The following is an 18677-nucleotide window of genomic DNA, read 5'->3' as shown; positions in this document are numbered from 1 at the left end:
GGCATGCGCCCCACCCTCCTGCCCCCTGCAGGGTAAGGTTTCTGCCCCCACCCAGATGCCCTCGCCTTCCCCAAGTGTTTTTTTTTACTAACCTGCCTTTCAGCTGCATTCCGTTTCTCCGTTTGTTTCTCAGCCTTTGTTTGCTTCTCAGATCTCGTGAGAAGTTAGAAAGCCTGATGAAACTTTTCTTTTACGGCTTCGGCAGGTGTCTGGCAGGGGGAGGAAAGCAACTGGTCTACCACCGTGCTAGCACCGCCACATTGCTTCTCTACCCCATGCACAGGCCCTGCCCCACCCCACATGGGGCACCGTGCTCCCCCCATCCCCCCGCGACACCTTCTTTCCAGCTCTGACGCGTCACTTCCTCCGCCGCTGTGTGGGACTAAAATTAAAGTTCAAACAATCAATTACAACTTTGCAAGATCTTTTTTTTCCCCACAAGAAGTTGAAATTGATTGAAGGTTTTTTGTTGTTGTTTTGTTTTTGTTTTTTTGAACACGGCGGCGGAAGCCTAAAACGAAAAGGTTTATAAAACCCAGCTTAAAAAGCCACTTGCTCAGGGAGATTTTGATGAAGGTTGCGCATGGACGGGACTTAAGGCCTTGGACTGGGGTGACGGCACGCATGCCCACGCATCCCATAGGTTCGCCACCGCAGTTCTAGGATATAATGATTATCAGCCTTATATTCTCTTGGATTCAAAATTGTCATTCTTTCTATATTTTTCAGATTAACTATAAACTATTTCCCACACTGTGCTGTCAGTTATACTTGCCTACTTAGAATCTTCACTCTCCAGCTCTGGCAAAAGCTAGCTCCCAATACAGCACTGATACCATCTAACTGTCTGTTCAATTAAAAATATCAGCAGTTTACAATGGGAGACCATCATTTTCAGTTTTGAGTGCTTTTGTTTATCATTCCCAAGGCTTTACAATCTGTTATAGTATTGGTCATGGAATGCGAGTGGCAGAATGACCTAGTGGTGAAGACGCTTACTTCTTACTGGAAAGGCTGAGAGAGCAATCCTAAGTAGGGGTAGATGTTTCTCTCCTAGGGCGAAATAAAAAATATCTGCTGTGAACTCTGTGTGGCATCAGAAAGGGCATCCGGCCAGTAAACACTCAGCTTCATCCAGTCACCCCAACTCTACCCTGAATTAAGGGGTTACAGGGTCTTTTGAGTTTTTATGATATTGGCCATGCAGTAACTCTATCTCCAAAATATTAGATACTGTAGTCTGTTATAAATGCAACTAATTATTTGTAGTTCTAGTTCCAAAATAATTGAATACGCTTGTTTATTATATGTTTCATGTCTTGAGCACTCTGGACTTTTGTATAAATATCTGAAAGAATTCCCCACTCTTCCATTGTATTTCTCATTCATCAGTGCCATGCTTGATATCTAAATTCTATATCTGAAGTCACAGAAACTAATTTCTCTGTGATTTCCCTCTCCCCTTAACATACTGTACAGAATCCTTCCACCAAAAAAGTGATCCCTACTTCAATGAACTGATAGACAGTACATTTTCGTACAATATTAAAAAATAATTCATGCAGAGTTACAGTTTGTCAAGATTCTGCTTTATGCCGTGAGATTAGCCTTTTTTTCACCATCTTTGTTCTGCAACTTCTGTTGCAGAGATTTTCAATTTTTTCATAGCATCTTACAAGATTCCTTCATAAATTCCTTAAGATTTTGCACGTATATCCATTGTTCCTTCTTGGTCTCTGTGATACTTTCTGCTTTGATGGCAAAAGTGATTCTTACTACTTTACTGTTTCATCTACTGTCTTTGAAGGTTATATTCCTTTGGACTATCACGTCAGTGAGAAAAAAACTGTCTTGGGAACAGTGAGGATCATTTATTTCATCCATTTCTCTCTTTTTATAGATACAGTAAGTTTCATATTCCATGTAAATGTTACATTCTTACTGAAAGTGATATGAAATTTCATGTTATTCAGACCATGCTTTTACCTTGATCTCACCACCTTTGAAACGAATAAAGATTTCACTGCATTATCTTAACATTGATGTACTCAGCTATTTTACTGGGTTTGTATTTACCACCACCACTACTCAGGCACTATATTTATTGCATAACAGCTAACACACTTGTGTTTACTACTGAGAATCTGAAAACATTTACTAGAATGGAGTCTGATCACATTCTAGGAAGACCTGTATCAGACAAAAGCTGATATTCTTTCTCAAATATCTTGTTCATCACTCACTATAAATAAGATGCACAATCTCAGATAGTTATAAGCTTTAGTAGAGCTATGCTTTCTTCAGTACAGTATCCAACTGCCTGACTCACCCCCAGTAAATATAACTTGCTACTTTCCCATTTTCATGATGCATAGAAATTATGAAAAAAACATCATGAATGTTTATTTAAACCTGAAGTTATTTAAGTTGTCATCTCTGCATTCAAATAATCTACTTTCCATTTCTATAGAGATATCACTATTTTTTTTTAGAATGTACTATTTCAGGTAATAGTGAGGAATATTTTGAATATATAGAGGGAAATGGAGACAATAACAACAACATCTGGAACATCATCATCATTGATAAAATCACCACCAGTCAATTGCAAGTCTTACTTGGAACAACTTACATCCTATGTAAGATCATCAAACAACATCTGCCTATCCCAGATCCTTGGAAAGGACTTAATAAGTAGACAAAAATGCCAAATCCAGCCTGACTGACTGCAAGAAATTATCATAATAGTAATAATCCCTCATGCATGGAACATTGTCAGAGATACAATATGTAGGCATGCAAGTTCATTTGTGGGAATATACAACCACTTGAAGCACTTCAATTACCAATAAGCAGCCTGTCTATTTTGTAGTATTGACATTTATTTTGTTTGCCCTTTCCCTATTTTCTTTCAGTCTGATCTCTAGTTTTGTTTCACAGATAGGAACAAGTTTTTCAGTTTTCTGCCTACATTTATTTGTTGCTATTTGGCATCTGAATTTGGAAGTATATTGTTCCTCCATTAGGAAAGGCATTTCTAGATTTATTAGCATATTTCTGCCTATCAGAGGAGTAAGATACATATCCGTTTAAAGGATATCCTTCTATTTCAGAAATAAATATATCACAATAAATATCAAGTGTTGCCTTTTGTAACAAAAATCTTCATTCTTAGTTATCTAGATATGTTACCCAGATATGTACTGAAGATATTGTTGCGCCAATTGTCATTCAATAAGCACTTTCTTATTAGATGCAAGCAACTCGGTAACATCTGTACTTGGGCAGTTTTTGCCAGTTGCAGGTAAACTGGCTGAAGAGGTAAGTATATTTTTTCCCTTTTCCTCCCAACTCAGTATTTTTAATCTTACAATCTTATACTAGATCTATGCTTATTATTTCTATGATTTTATTGTAGGCTTTCTCTGCAGAAGGCTTAATAATGCAATGAACTGTTTTTTCTTTCCATGCTGATAACTGTAAGCCACCCAGAATTGTTTGGAGTCCAGCAGTTTCTAAATTTGTGTGGATAAATAAAAAAAATTCATATATTAAAGAAAGGGCTGGCATCCCTTGTGTGGAGCTTTCAATTACCTCTGCAGGGTGAGGATACATTGAGGCAATGATCATGTTTCATGAAACTGAATAAAATCATTTCTTAATTTATTTGCACTTGGGGGGAAAAGTTTCCCTGCTGAAAACCGCTAGAGTACAGAAAAAGTATAGGGTCTGTCATAGTAGAAATAATATTTTGTACTTGAGCAACAAAGTGTTTGGAGATTTTTCTGACCCACCCTGTTTAACAGAGTGAGTATCCTTCCCTTCACCTGAATGGATATCTCCAGCCAATAACCTTAGGTGAAGCAGGGTAATCTTTCTGAGATACCTGGCTCTGCCCTCCCAAAAAGTAAAAATACCATCCCCTTACCACCCAATATCTTCCAAGATATTTATGATGCTCTATTACTATTTTATTTTATTTTATTTTATTTTGCCAGGCTAATAGCAACCATGTCATTTATCTTAATACAGAGCCAGCTCTAATCCTTACTCTTTACCTAATTATTATCTACCTAGTCCAGACATGTCAAACACAAGGCCCGGGGGCCGGATCCGGCCCGCAAAGTGGTTTCATGTGGCCCGCGAAGCCATCCTGGAAACAGTGAGGGAACGGCCCCCACTGCCTTGGCCCTGGCCCAGAGACCCTTCTCCTGCCAGAGACCCTCAGATCTTTCCCACTCCTGCCCAGGCCCCCATAGGCACCCTTGATGCGAACGATGTAGAGCTGGCCACGCCCACCCAGTAGGCCATACGCACTCAAGCCACACCCACCCAGTAGGCCACGCCCACCCAGGCCATACCCACTCGGCCCCCTGAGGGCAACCACAATGCTGATGCGGCCCTCAATGAAATTAAGTTTGACACCCCTGACCTAGTCTCTCATTCCTTTGGCTTTGCTCTTTTTTATGCTGTCTTTTTCATTTCTCATTTCATCATCATTCATTACTTGTTTTAATTACAACATATGTATCAATTAATTTTTCTCTTCCAACTCTCTCACCCAAATACACTTTTCATGTTTCTCTGTCTATTGCTTCCTTCCCTTCTCTTTTTATTCAAATCCTCTGTACATTGCTGTAATTTCTTTTGTTTCACCTATTCATTTTTTTCACTGTTTCAAACATTTCCAACATTTGTAGTATTGAATAGCATATGCAGATAATCTTTTTGCTCTCTGGGGTTCTGCTCAACATCCTGGAGCTGCTCCTAATCAACAATGTGCAATATGTAGTAATAGAAGACAGTCTGTTATGAAGGCAATGATTTAAAGTATCAGTTCTTTCAAATGATGTTCTCTAAGACTATTCATGTTTGATAGTAATATTATAAAGTGTGTAAATGTATGATAATATAATGCAAATAGAATGTTTGGATTTTATTTTGAGCAGCCTGATAATGGATCCATACATACAAGCAGTTCAGATCTGAATCTTCAGGAGCCAACAAAACTAACTTTAGTTGGGTAAGAATAGTAAAAATGCATACATTCCTGGCATCATTGTATGAAATAGACATTTATATACCGTATTTTTCGGACCATAAGATGCACCTGACCATAAGACGCACCCAGTTTTTAGAGCAGGAAAACAAGAAAAAAAATATTCTGAACCAAATAGTACCGGTATACTTGGAAGGAAGGAGGGGAGAGAGAGAGAGAAGGAAGGAAGGAAGGAGAGAGGGAGGAAGGAAGAAAGAGAGATAGAGAAAGAAAAAGGAGAGAGAGAGAAAGAAGGAAGGAAGAAAGAAAGAAGGAAGAAAGGAGGGAGGATGGAGGGAGCAAGGGAGAGAGAGAGAGAAGGAAGGAAGGGAGAAGGAAGGAAGGAAGGAAGAGAAGGAAAGAAGAAAGAAAGGAGGGAGGGAGGAAGAAAGAAAGAGAGAAAGAAAGAAAGGTAGGTACCGGTAGTTTCTTTTCCCTGAATAGGTTTTCTAAGATGCCGAAGCAATTTCAAACAATTTGCAGTATTATCTTGCAAATGGGAAATCACTTGCAATAAACTTCGCAGAGAAACCTGCAGGGACAACTCCTCACGGCTTTGCCTATGAGGTTTAGTTTAGCAAAAACTTTCTTTAGCAGCGAGGTAAAAGAAAGGAAATGTGCGCACGCAGGGAGGGGGAGGCAGTCAGAAGGCATGGCAGGCACGTCCGTATTTCCTCCTCTGCCGACCAAAGACAGGGGCGGGGAGGAGAATTCCATGTCTTCATTCAATCACGTCTCTCCAAAGGAGCTGATGGACTGCGCTGACTGAACAGGAGACAAGTGTTTTCGCTTACCTTCGGACCATAAGACGCACCTCGTTTTTCCACCCACTTTTGGGAGGGGAAAAGTGCGTCTTATGGTCCGAAAAATACGGTAATTATCTCTGCAGACTGAAAAACCTATTGTTTACAGTTGTTTTCCATAAACAAGGTATTTTTATATAGTATATATATTTTATTGATGCCAGCACACAGATTCTAATTTGATATATTTTATTTCAGTCAAGTGAGCAAAAGGTTACATTTTGAGATACTTTGTTAACTTTTGCAAGGAAAATTCATTTTAGGATTCATATTGTTGCATAATCAACAGTGAGGATACTGTATACATTGGAACTAAATATATTTGGGCACTTTCCCCGATATAATACAATCTGTTGTGAAATTGTTAGATAATTCAATAAAAATGCAAAGTATACAGTTTAAACATCATTAAATAATAAACATTTTTGCTTATAATTTAATTATTCTACCAAAAACATAGAATTCATGGATACCAAAAGGAGAAACTAAATGAAGAAATTGAAATGAAACAATTATATTTTTCTTGTTACCTTACTGCTATGTGGGTTTCATCTTTCTAATATGCACTATTCCATAAATGCTTCATAATAGTTTAGATGCAACATGTGTTTGTTTAGGTTTCCTTATGCTTCCTGGGATACAAAATCAAAGAAGCCATGCAATTGCACTAAATCACAATGCCTCAAACTGTAAGTAAACAAAACGTCACTGAGATATTAATTGGCTATGTAAGAAAGGAGACGTTTAATTTGTTTCTTTCATATATACTCAAATATATCCTACAGATGCTATTGGAGGAAACTCAGATATAATACTTGAATAAACGTAGACATGCTTTTACACTTCTAAAGCAACTTTTTGTTCAGTTTAAAAAAATATACCACACAATAAACTAATCATGACAAAATGTACATTATAGTACTAAATTACTATATATTTTCCTGATAGTATTAAGTGAAAATAATTGTTGCATTTTGCTTTTATATGCTAAATACTGTGCATGGCACAAGGATATGAGTTTATCTGAACTTTAGGCCTTTTATTTTCTGTATTTTTCCCTATTTAAATAACCTTAAGTTAGACATGGCTCTTAGTGAAGATGGGAAGAATGCTTAATAACTTTTGCATTAAATTAGATGCATATCAAAACATACTGTAGAGCAACGGCATGCAATGGAAAGCAATCCCAAAAGATAACATAACAACAAATAAATGATAATAATAAAATGCTTGGAGTACATGAATTCCCAGAGCCTTTTAGCGCAGTTGATTTTCTGGAAGCGTATTTGTCAGCAGTCTTCAAAATACCTACATCTGTGGCAAAATATGTAAAGGATATAACTAATAGAAATGCATATAATTTAACTTACATATTTCTCAGTCTAGTACAGTGGGTTTGGTCCAAGTTCTTTCCTTAGTGGGACTTAGGTAGCAAGCCTTTTCTGCAGCACCCCTTGGTGGGAGGAATAATCTCCCCCTGGGATCTGGCAAGCCTCCATACTCCTAGCCTTTAAGAGGGGGTTGAAAACCTGGCAGTTCCTTCAGGCATTGGGGTAAGGTGAAGCTGGAGCCCAGTAACTGCAGTTGTGAATCAGTTAGGGAATGTTGATTTAACTTCGGCAATTCTTTTTTTTTATTTTAGTTTTACTATTTTGATGGATTTTATTATGGTTCATGAGCTGCCCAGAGTTGTGATATTAAGACAAGTGACCATACGAGTATTTTAAGTAAATTTTAAAAATAGTAGATAAGAGTGAGCATTATCTGAAAATGTTGAACTATAAAGAATTTAATATACTTCTCTTGTTAAACACAGATACTGCGATTGTTTTGCCAATGGTGATTTCTGTAGTAATTGCAACTGTAATAATTGTTATAACAATCCAGAGCATGAAATAGAACGGTTTAAGGCTATTAAGGTAATTCAGCTGTTCTCTTTTTATTTTGATATGCAAATTATTTATATTTATTAGGTTGCTGTGTTATTTTTAAAGCATTTTAAATGAATTGCATTTACGTATTTCATCAATTCAAGATATCAAATTGAGTAAACATATTAATTAAAACAGCCTTTTGAAATACAGGTAGTCCTCGACTTACAACTGTTCATTCAGTAACTGTTCAAAGTTATAACAGCACTGAAAAAAGGGACTTATGACCATTTTTCACACATGACCATTGCAGCATCCCTATGGTCGTGTGATCAAAATTCAGATGCTTGGCAACTGACTCATATTTATTACGGTTGCAGTGTCTTGGGGTCACGTGATCCCCTTTTGCAACCTTCTGACAAGCAAAGTCAATGGGGAAGCCAGATTCATTTAACAACCGTGTTATTAACAACTGCAATGATTCCCTTAATAACTTTGACAAGAAAGGTTTTAAAATGGGGCAAAACTCAATAAATATTTCATTTAGCAGCATAAATTTTGGGTTCAATTGTGGTCGTAACTTGAGGACTACCTATAGTGATATCTTAACACCATCTCATTTTTTACATATCACATGAATTAGGGGCGGAGAAATTATGTTAAAAACATATCTCTGTTCCGTGATTTTGATGCAATTTCATGTCATCATAGGTGATTTGCATATTGGTTTTCAATTCATCTTTACTGGAAAATGCTGTTAATAATAGGAATGGTACCGCAATTAACAGATTTGAGCAACTTTTTGGATACAAAGGGGAAAAAACATGCTTTGGAGAACATATTTTCTGCTCTTGTTAGGATTTCTTCAAACATGTGAAACATGCAAAAATTCTTTTAGGACTAATGATTCAGATCAAGGATTCCTGATGTACTAACAAAATACATACTAGTGTTTTAGATAATTTGACAGTGAAATTCTGCTTGACAGACCCTTTGCCTTATATAATCCTATTTCAAAAGCAATAATGTGCTTAGAAATTTCTGTCTCTTGCAAAGAGTGAACCATAATCTGTTTTAGGACAGGTTTGCTTTTAGGAAGAAAGTAAGCTAATCTTTTTCTTCAGATTGCTTGAGAGGTATATTCTATATGAATAATATGTTTTATTTAGGCTTGTCTTGACAGAAATCCAGAAGCTTTCCTGCCAAAAATTGGAAAAGGAAAACTTGGAGATATTAAACCAAGACATAATAAAGGTTGTAACTGTAAGCGTTCAGGGTGCCTAAAAAATTACTGTGAATGCTTTGAGGTTTGTATTTTTTCATCAGTTTTATAAAAGTATTATCATAGCAGAAGGATACTTAGACTAAGCATTAAAAATACTTAGACTAAGCATTAGGGGAACCTCCAGGGTATGCGATCAGGGAAAATTAGAGAAAGCAATTGTGGGGAAAAGGGGTTTTTAAATTTTAAAAAGCCTAAAAAGGGATGAGAGAATGGCAAATAAGAAAATAAGGAGGACAAAATGCCTGCCTATAGCATGCTGAATGGTAGTAGCTAGCCAATTTTTGTTGATCCTTAAAGCTAAGAGGTGGTTAGACTTTTAAATACTAGGGTAGGGTAGTGTAGGGCAGGGCAGGGCAGGATGCCACCAAGAAATCCAAAAATTGAGAAATCTGGAAAAAAAATCCCAGAAAAAAATAATGGCAAATCACTTTTACATTGTAACCAGGAAGATAACACAGACAGTAGGACTGTGCAATGGTCTGGTTTAAATCCTGATAATTTGAAATGCAATAATGTATGAATGAGGCACTAATATAAAACAGGGCTTTTCAACCAGTGGTACGGGTACCACCTGTGGTACATTGGCACCTAGCAGGTGGTACATGACCATCCTAGAAAAGTGGTAGCGGAGGAGGGGAATGAGCTGAACTGGTGGCAGCACCACACAAGCCTCAGCGAGAGATGGCTGGAGCTGCAGGGCTGTCAGGGCTCAGTGGAAGCGCCAGGATCAGCGCCAGGCTCCAGCTCCACTGATCCCAGTGCTTCTGCTGACCCCAGAAGAAGCGCCAATAAGCTGAAATGATGCAGCATCTTCCAGGGTCTTGTGATTTACATTCAGATGCTTGGCAACTGATTCATATTTATGATGGTCACAGTGCCCTAGGGTCATGTGAAGTAACCAAAACCTGCGCAACCACCAAACAGAAGGAATAAAAACCAAACACCCCTCACCCCACCCCCACTTGTCAGCTTGCTAGGCGACTTGTACTCGGATGTTGCCATATCCTAAAAGTGGTACAATGGGTGAAAAGGTTGAAAAGCCCTGATATAAAACATCCTAATGTGGCTGCACTTTAAGTTGCTTGAACTGCTTTATGTTTTTCAAACTTTGAACCACTTTTAAAGATAAAATCCAAAACACTATATAGCCCTAATATGAAATCTATGAAATTACCAGGAGTCAAATTTACCTAATCTTGTCTATACCTATCTTGTAGATGTGAATGGTGTTGTTTGGTATGTATGGCTTCATAGATCTGGAAAAGCTGTAAATAAAGATTTAAAATAAATGTATAGTTTTAGATCCTTAAATGTCTATGATTGCACCTCTGGAGACAGAATGTTTTCATTTACAGAACAGAGAGTGAGGTTTTTCTTTTCAATTCGTCCTTCATCTTCTAAACAGTTTGAACTCCAAACTTTTTAAAGAAATTGAAAACTTCCTAGAATAGTAGGGCAAGTGAAAATTGGACAGGGATTAGGCAAATTCCTCTCATTTTAAAATATTTAAGCATTCTTTGGATATTTGTTCAATGGAAATATCACTGGACTCAAGAGATTTATTTCCAAAGAAGCAGCAATATGATTGGATTGTTGAACAGTCCAATCTCGTTGTTGTTGTTTTATTGTGGACCTTTATTAAATATCATGTCCTTTTAGGAATATTTTGTTTCTCTGTAGGCTAAAATTATGTGCTCATCTATCTGCAAATGTGTTGGATGCAAAAATTATGAAGAAAGCCCTGATCGAAAAACATTAATGAATATGCCAATTGAAATGGAATTTAAAACCAATGAAGGAAATGATTCTCAATCATTTTCTAACTCTGAAATATTATCAAAAACCAAGAAAGAAAGGTAGAAATTACCTATGTAATATTTTTCTATTTCTTTTGTACTATGGGAAAATGTTTAGATAATTGACTTCCAACCTCTGTTCTTTTCCTTTGTAGTTATCCAAACCAGACTTAGTAATTTGTAACAACTGTACTTTCTAATACAAGTACAAATGCATATGTTCTGTGAATTATACAACTACAATTTCAGAACTCTCTCAGAATTTACTACTAATGTATTTGTACTGAATTACAATATGGATGCAAATAGAAAACATGGAAACCTCCATAAGCAGGATTTTTTTTAAAAAAATGAATCCAGTCACTCAAAGATTAGTAATCAATAAGGGAAAGCTTCAGGAATCTTTAAAGTAAAGTAATCTTTACTATTTTTATGTAGTTACTTCAAGAATATAAGTGTTTGAGAGACAACTATGAAACCTACCTATTTCTGTGGAAAAAGATACCCCGATTTGATATTTTTAAAAGCACATTTATTACCAACTGGTATTGTCTGACTAAAGACTGAAATTAACATTTGGCAATGAAGTAAAGTACTGAAAAACTGCATTAAAGGTGCAAGGAGTGGTGGGTAACAGCAGGGAGCTTAATTCAACATTTTTCCCCTGCTTTACTGTGCATCCAATACCCATAGGTAGCCAGGAAGATGCCAAAATAACAAGATGTGCATAATTCAAAACTCCCCTTTCATATGCCCGTCCCAGTCTGATCATTCATTGAATACATTTTTGTCAGTTTTCTGCCAAAACATCACATGCAAGTATGCAGAGATTGCACTATAACATGGCTCATATTTCAGCAGTCGTCCTCCCTGCAGACAGCTATGTCCTTATCTTTTTCCTCACAGGATTCCAGGAGATTGGAATCCTGTATAAAAGGAGATTGGTTGCAGAAAGAAAGCTGCAAATTGAAAAAATGTTGGTGTCTCTCAGACTGACTTCTGCTGTCACTAAACACCTGTTCAGGGATGAGTCAGTGTTGAAATACAAGTCTGTCACAGAACAGTTAGTTAAGCAATGAGTAAATTTAGAATTTGGTGGTTATGTATGGTAATTCTCTTTGCATCCATTTATATATTTAAAGTGTAATTATATATTGTTTTGTTGTAATAGACAATCTAGTACGTGTATATCCTGGGAGGTGGTTGAGGCAACATGTGCCTGTCTTCTTGCTCAAGGTGAAGAGGCAGAAAAACAAGATTACTCCATTTGCTTAGCTGAACAAATGATCCTAGAAGAATTTGGGAGATGCTTATCACAGATTCTTCACTCTGAATTTAAATCCAAAGGACTGAAAGTAGAATAATGTGTTTTACTTGTGGAACTAAAGTATTGCTTGGAATTATTTTTAACTTTGATAAAATATATACAGTAACCCACTTAGTTTATTTTCTAATTCTATTTCTCCTGCTTTTATATTATCATAATTGATCATTATTTTGTTGCAAATTACCAGAGCAGCAAAAGGTTCACCTGGATTATTCTATATTTAAAGTATTCTTCCTAACATGGTCTGTATGTATGTGCATATACAATTTGTTTACTCTTATTTTACTCCCCTTTGTTCAGTACTCAGTGTCTGGCTAAAGATGATATCAAATTGAAGAATTGCAAGGTCCCTGTTTAATGTTCTGTTGTTAGAATGAAAAGAACTGTTTTCCATTTGCTTTATTTACTAGTTTTGTAACAATGGCGTACATTTCAGCTAATAAATACCCTTAACAAGATTATTTGTGTGTGCTAGACAGTATTGTGCAACGAATGTGTACCACATAAAACTGAAGGCTTGAGGCATAATATTCAAGATACCCCCATTCAATGAGCAAAGACCTCACTTCTTAAATTTCTGGAAGATGAAGGGGCAGAAAGAATGCCTAGAGTACCATTAAAGAAGGGCCAGAAATCAATGACTGAACATGATATGAACTCATATTCAAGTCTACAATCTGGTGATAAAAGAGGCAAAATATTCTTATTTCCTCCTTATTTTGTTAGTGAGCTATCCATCAAGTGCTCAAGTGCCAGGACAATTTTGCACAATGGTTTGCAATTAGCTCATAGGAAGAGTGTGATTAGTCACAGAAATGCAATCCTAGAAATCTAAACAGCGCACATCCCTCCAGCAATATTTTAATGTAGCATAATTTAATATTAATGTTATTGTGTTATATTATAACATAATTTCATATATCTTGTGAGATGATGATATAATATGAAGACTTTTGGTAGCTGGCTTGCAGCATGACAAGTGGAACATGCATCAATCATTGATGGAAATTCTATTTACAATCTAGTTAGAAGCAATAGATTTGCAAATGATCTATTATAGCAAACAATCAGCCTCATCCAGTTTCTTCTCTGAAACTGAGCTGTTTGTATTTTCTATCTTACTGTATATGAAAGCAAAAGAAGGAACTGCATATGCATTTTATAAAAAAATGCACCAAAGTGTCATCACTGAGAATTCAACTCAAAACATTTTTAAAAAAACCTATGAAACTAGAGGGGATAAATCTAGAGAAACTTGTGTAGTGCACATTCTCTGCTTATGAAATTGAATATTTATCTGTTTAAATATTATGTCTTAAATGTAAAAAAATGCATCTTTAGTGTTCAAATAAGACAAATATATGCCTTGATTTTCAGGAGGCAGTGTAATACAAACAATAATGGCATAAGAATGACAGAGAGATGCAGATTTGTTTTCAAAAGCTCGATAGTACATCTCAAAAAATGCTTTTCATACATCTTAATTACAATGTGGATTTTTGCTATCCTGTATTATCCACTTCAGAGATAAATGTGACTCACTATTAAATTAGTACAATGTAGGAACAACTCGTAACACTGTCTGTTTGTGAACCAATTTTGTTGGAGTAATTACATTAGTAATAGCCGATTACTCAACAGTCTTATGTTTCTATGAAATTAAAGTAATTACTGCAGCTAGAAACACATCTATCTATATTATACTGTAATAAGAAAACTAGTTGGGGTGTGCAATGTTTTCAATGTCTTTAAGGCATATATCATTATGGTAAAATTACATTATTAAGCAAAAGTTTAGGAAAGTCTGGAAAATCTTACATCAAGTAAGAAGGGAGAATAAATCCTTTTAAATGACAAACCTAATTAGATATAAGAACAGAATTCATAGCAGGTGACTTATAGAGGAGGGAAAAACAGACATACATGATTGAATCTAAAGACAGAAGAGATTCTAACAGTGGCACTATTCTGGAGCAGAAGATGATTCAGAACACTTGTTGGATTTAATACAAATATACACCTTGACTCACTGTGTAAAATTCTTTGCAATGCTGTTGCAGACATAGATCTTGCTGTGTATGGGAGAGTGCTTGTGTCCATGTCAGGATCTTGTAGGATCTGATTCATTTCACATTCAAGGAATTTATACTAAGTTGGAGGAAGTCTTTTTCTTCCAGAAAGACATGTAGTTCTCTACTCATCTGTCCATCCATCCATTTCTTGTAACAAAATAAAAAAGACCTTATATATAAGCAAAAAGCTCTTCATCAAAGTGCATTCATATTTACCTAGATGCTATAATTTTTAATATATTTTATTACTTAATGTCATTTAATAATTAATTATTTTCATTATTTATTGTATGGCTGCCCATCACACATAAATTACTCTGCTAGTATTATATTGTGATGCCCTGAGAGCCAAACTCTATTTTCTCTTAATGATGAGTCTGATGACTGCTTTTATATCCTTGTAATTTTAATATAGGTCAGTTGAAAGAAAGGAATTGGTGAATTTCCCTGGCTGTGCTTCTCCTACCTAGTATCACCTGACAACAGGAAAAACAACCTCCAGGCTTTGTCCTTAACATGCAATCAGGTGACTTCGACAGCTCTGGGTGAATGCCTGAGATGAGGGCTTTAATCATTTGTCAAGTTGTTTGAATTTGGTGAACTCTATCCCATTGACCTCTGAGTTGGAACATCTTTGAACACAGGTGTAGTACTCTTAAAAGGGTGCTGGACCTGTTCATTTAAATCAAGGGTAGTAATATTTCAGATTTTTCATCAACCTCTAAACTTTTATTATATGAAAATAATTTTATAAATACCACTTTGGTAGTACTACAAATAATTAGTAATTACTGCAATAATAATTATTGTTCTATCTTACATTGTTTGTGATACAAACACAAACAGACACAAGTTACTAAGGAGTTGAATTATTTACCTCAACCAGGCAGATAACAGTAGACAAGTTCATCAAACAAGGTCTTTGCAAAGAGTCCTGAGTTAATAATTCCATTTCAGATTTAGGTAGAAAATGGTCCAAATTCTTTCCAGGAGTAAAAGAGCCAAGTCAGATAGTCAGCCAGTCTAATAGTCAAGAGTTCAAAAGCAGGCAAACACAAAAACAAGAGTCAAGAAATGAAATTCCAAGCTATTGATTCCAAGTAAAGCTGAAGGCAAAATGGTTCCATAAATCAATCTGTGGGCACATGGCTTAAATACTCAGGCTTCACTTTTTATGTCAGCCATCCCAAATAAACCAAACAGGAAACAAGACAAGATGAACTAATACTATTTTATTGTAAGGCTACATTAACAGAATCTTGCAAGTCTGAAGAAACAAAACTTCCCGTCTCCACTTTAACTGTTTGATCCATTAGGGTGTGTCTTTCCTAAGTTTCTTTTCCTGGCTGCAGTTTTTCTCCTGCTTCTATTTTTTCCTAGACCAGGGCTTTTCAAGCGGTGGTATGTGTACCACCTGTGGTACATTAGCACATGGCAGGTGGTACGTGGCCCTGCCCAGCCAAGTGTAGTGGGAGAGGGAACAAGCCAGCACAGCGCAGGACTTACTGTGAGAGAGTCCTCCGGCACTGCAGAGTGGCTGGAGCGATGCAAAGGCCCCAAGCTCACTTCCGGCTCACCTGGAAGAGAAAGGGGGGCAGAGACAGGAGAGGCTATAAAAGGAGGCAGTTTGGGCGGGAGAGGCAGAAAGAAAAAAAGAGGAGGCCTTGGGAGGAGATGGAGTCAGCTCTAGGTGCGCCGAAGGGAAAGGAGGAGGGTGGGGGAAAAGGAGAGGAGATCCAAGCAGGCTGGCCATGAGCCAATCTACAACTTCTGCGGCAGCCATCTGCTGGCAGCAACAAACAGGCAAGAGACACAGCGGAGGAGGGGTCTCCCTCCACGAGGAATGAAGAAAGGAAGCATTGGCTGAAGGTGAGGCACGGAGGGAGGGAGATGGAGAGTGGAAGGATTCTTATGTGCTTTTGTGACTTTGATTTGTGGGATTTGTGCAATGTGGGCTTTGTGTTCTTAAGGAGTGTTTGGCCATTTCTATTTGTCTCATGTTAGCTTCTATTTCTCTGCTATTGTTAGGTGTAAGTTTTGTTGCGAGGGACTTTGAAGTATTTTTCTCCTGAATGGATTTTGCCTGTAGCGTTCCTTTACTTATGAATGGAGCCATTTGGGGAGGCTGCCTTAGCCAGCAGCCAATACTTACCACATTTTGTTTTCTTCCTTAAGTGCCCGCTGCCGGTTCCTTAACTTTCCTTTCTAGCCACTAACTTATTCTTAAAGGGGAATGCACCTTTTTAAGCTAGTTCCCTCAGCAGCTTGTCTTTTCTGTCTCTGGAGGCTTTTCCTTGTTTGATGAATATATGGAAGAGGGAAAATAGGAGTGGGGATAAAATTCTTCCTTCAGAAGGAGATGGGAATGAGAAAGGGAGGAAGGGAAGGAAGGAGGGAGGGAGGGAAGAGAGTCCCGCCCTAGCACTTGACCACCAGCAACCCTGCCATTGACTTTGCTTGTCAAAAGGTTGCAAAAGGAGATCACATGACCCTGGGACACTGTGACCAACATAAATATGAATCAGTTGCCAAGCATCCAAATATAAATCACATGACCCTGGGCATGCTGCAATGGTCATAAGTGTGAAAAATGATCATAAGTCATTTCAGTGCAATTGCAACTTTGAACAGGTTTTTTTTTGGGTCATCAAGTTTTTGACACCTTGCTAGGTGGTACTCCAATATTGCCATACCCTAAAAGTGGTACTATCGGTGAAAATGTTGAAAAGCCCTGTCCTAAACAACATCTTGTCTCCTCTTTCTCCAAGATAATTGATAGGTTCCATTACACTTTACTTAGTGAGGAACCTCATTAATAATAATAATAATAATAATAATAATAATAATAATAATAATAATAATAATACAATAATAAAGTTGGAAGGGACCTTGGAGGTCATCTAGTACAACCCCCTGCTCAGGCAGGAAACCTTATACCATTTTAGGCAAATGGCTGTCCAGTCTCTTCTTAAAAACCTCCAGTGTTGGAGCATTCACCATTGATAATGTTGCTTTGCTTACTGCTGCATACTTAGAGACCTGGAACTTGGGAGTCATGCCTCACCCTTCAATTGATCAGGAGATGTCTGTGGTTGTTCAGCCTCAGTGAATCACACCTTGATGAATTTTGAGGCTGACAGTCCAGAGGCTCAGCTAGAACAATGTTATGAGTCAGATTCTGAATCTGAATGATAACCCATGTCCATAATAATACATAATTTCATTAACTCTTAAAGGTCAGTATTGATCAGTTTGGGGAACTCTGAATAAATACATATCTAGTGATCTGTTATTCCTGTTTTATCCTATGTCTCTCTCTTACATAAAACAACTTGGGTTTTGATCACTGATTTAGCATTGTTCCACAAATATGACAAAGAGGTTATCAAGACCATTTGTCAGGACCCACCTCAATCCACATCTTAGGAAATAAGAACTCTTGGATGCAAGTTTAGTCCAAAAGGAAAATGTTTACTAGGAAGGAATTGATTGTGGGAATACAAGACGGAATCTGACAAAGGTTACATTTCAATCCTATATAAACCATTCCCATTTCAGCCCCTCCCCTCATCCATTTGGTCAGATGTCAGGCCCTTCCATGGGAAAGGGAACTCTCCTTGGTTTTATGGTTATTGCTTTCCTTTTCAGTTGTAAATGAAGACACAAACCAGATCTGTCTGTCCCCCTCCCTTCCCCCGTTAAAACATCCCCTGTTGTTCGAAAATCGCTTTAGTAACCATCCTCTCCCCCCCCCCTCAGAGAGATGGCAGAATCCCCAGTAATAGCACATTATTCTACCTATACAATTATGAAATGTGATATAAATGGATTCTGACATTCGGCTCTCCTTTCAGAAAAAAGATGAGTCCATCTGTGGGGAAAGAAAACATATAAATGTTAGCCTGGTTTGTTTGGATATTCTGTATGAAACCTCTTAAGCAACTTAGGTGCTTTAGCATGGAGTTTGTTAACCCACTCATTTTCTGAGGAGGGGAGGTGTTTCCATGCCACTAAATATTGTATCGTTCCATGGTTTTCTGGAATCTAAGATTTCTTTCACTTCAAAATGTTGTTCTCCTTCCACCATGATGGGGGGTGGTGGTGGTGGGATTTTTTCTCGTAGTGGAGATTGTTGTTCTCTCTTTAATAGACTGCAGTGGAAGGTTGGGTGTATTCGTCTAAGATTTTTGGGTAGTTCTAATTCAACTGTTACTGGGTTTATGATTCTTTTAATTGGAAAGGGTCCAATATATTTTGGTCCTAGTTTTTTACAGGGTTGGAGTGATTTCAGGTATTTTGTGGATAAATATACCATCTCTCCTACCCTAAATGGTGTGGGATCTGTTCTTTTTTTGTCTGCCTGTGTCTTGTATGCTTTTCTGGCATCTTCCAACGCTTTCCTAACGATTGGCCATGTATTTTGTAATTGAGCAATCCATTCCTTCAGATCAGGGATAACCGGTTCTTTTGGGGTTAGTTCTGGTA

The 18677-nt window shown here is 37.3% G+C and overlaps 1 protein-coding gene across 4 annotated transcripts in view; it reads left to right on the top strand.

Moving 5' to 3' along the window:
• Positions 1 to 12278, top strand: part of TESMIN (testis expressed metallothionein like protein) — a 31302-nt gene extending 19024 nt beyond the window's left edge. For all 4 annotated transcript variants that reach the window (XM_083349547.1, XM_083349548.1, XM_083349545.1 and 1 more), the window contains 7 exons: positions 3254 to 3321; positions 4950 to 5023; positions 6459 to 6530; positions 7658 to 7760; positions 8882 to 9019; positions 10678 to 10853; positions 11965 to 12278. In XM_083349547.1, coding sequence (XP_083205673.1) covers positions 3254 to 3321; positions 4950 to 5023; positions 6459 to 6530; positions 7658 to 7760; positions 8882 to 9019; positions 10678 to 10853; positions 11965 to 12157 — 824 coding nt within the window. In that variant the 3' untranslated portion in view covers positions 12158 to 12278. The remainder of the gene's footprint in view (positions 1 to 3253; positions 3322 to 4949; positions 5024 to 6458; positions 6531 to 7657; positions 7761 to 8881; positions 9020 to 10677; positions 10854 to 11964) is intronic.
• Positions 12279 to 18677: the final 6399 nt, after the last annotated feature.

Source organism: Vipera ursinii, assembly GCF_947247035.1.
Source record: "Vipera ursinii genome assembly, chromosome: 1".
In the NCBI taxonomy this organism is placed as follows: domain Eukaryota; kingdom Metazoa; phylum Chordata; class Lepidosauria; order Squamata; family Viperidae; genus Vipera; species Vipera ursinii.
Note: the sequence above shows the minus strand (reverse complement) of the source record. Positions and strands in the feature narration are given on the sequence as shown.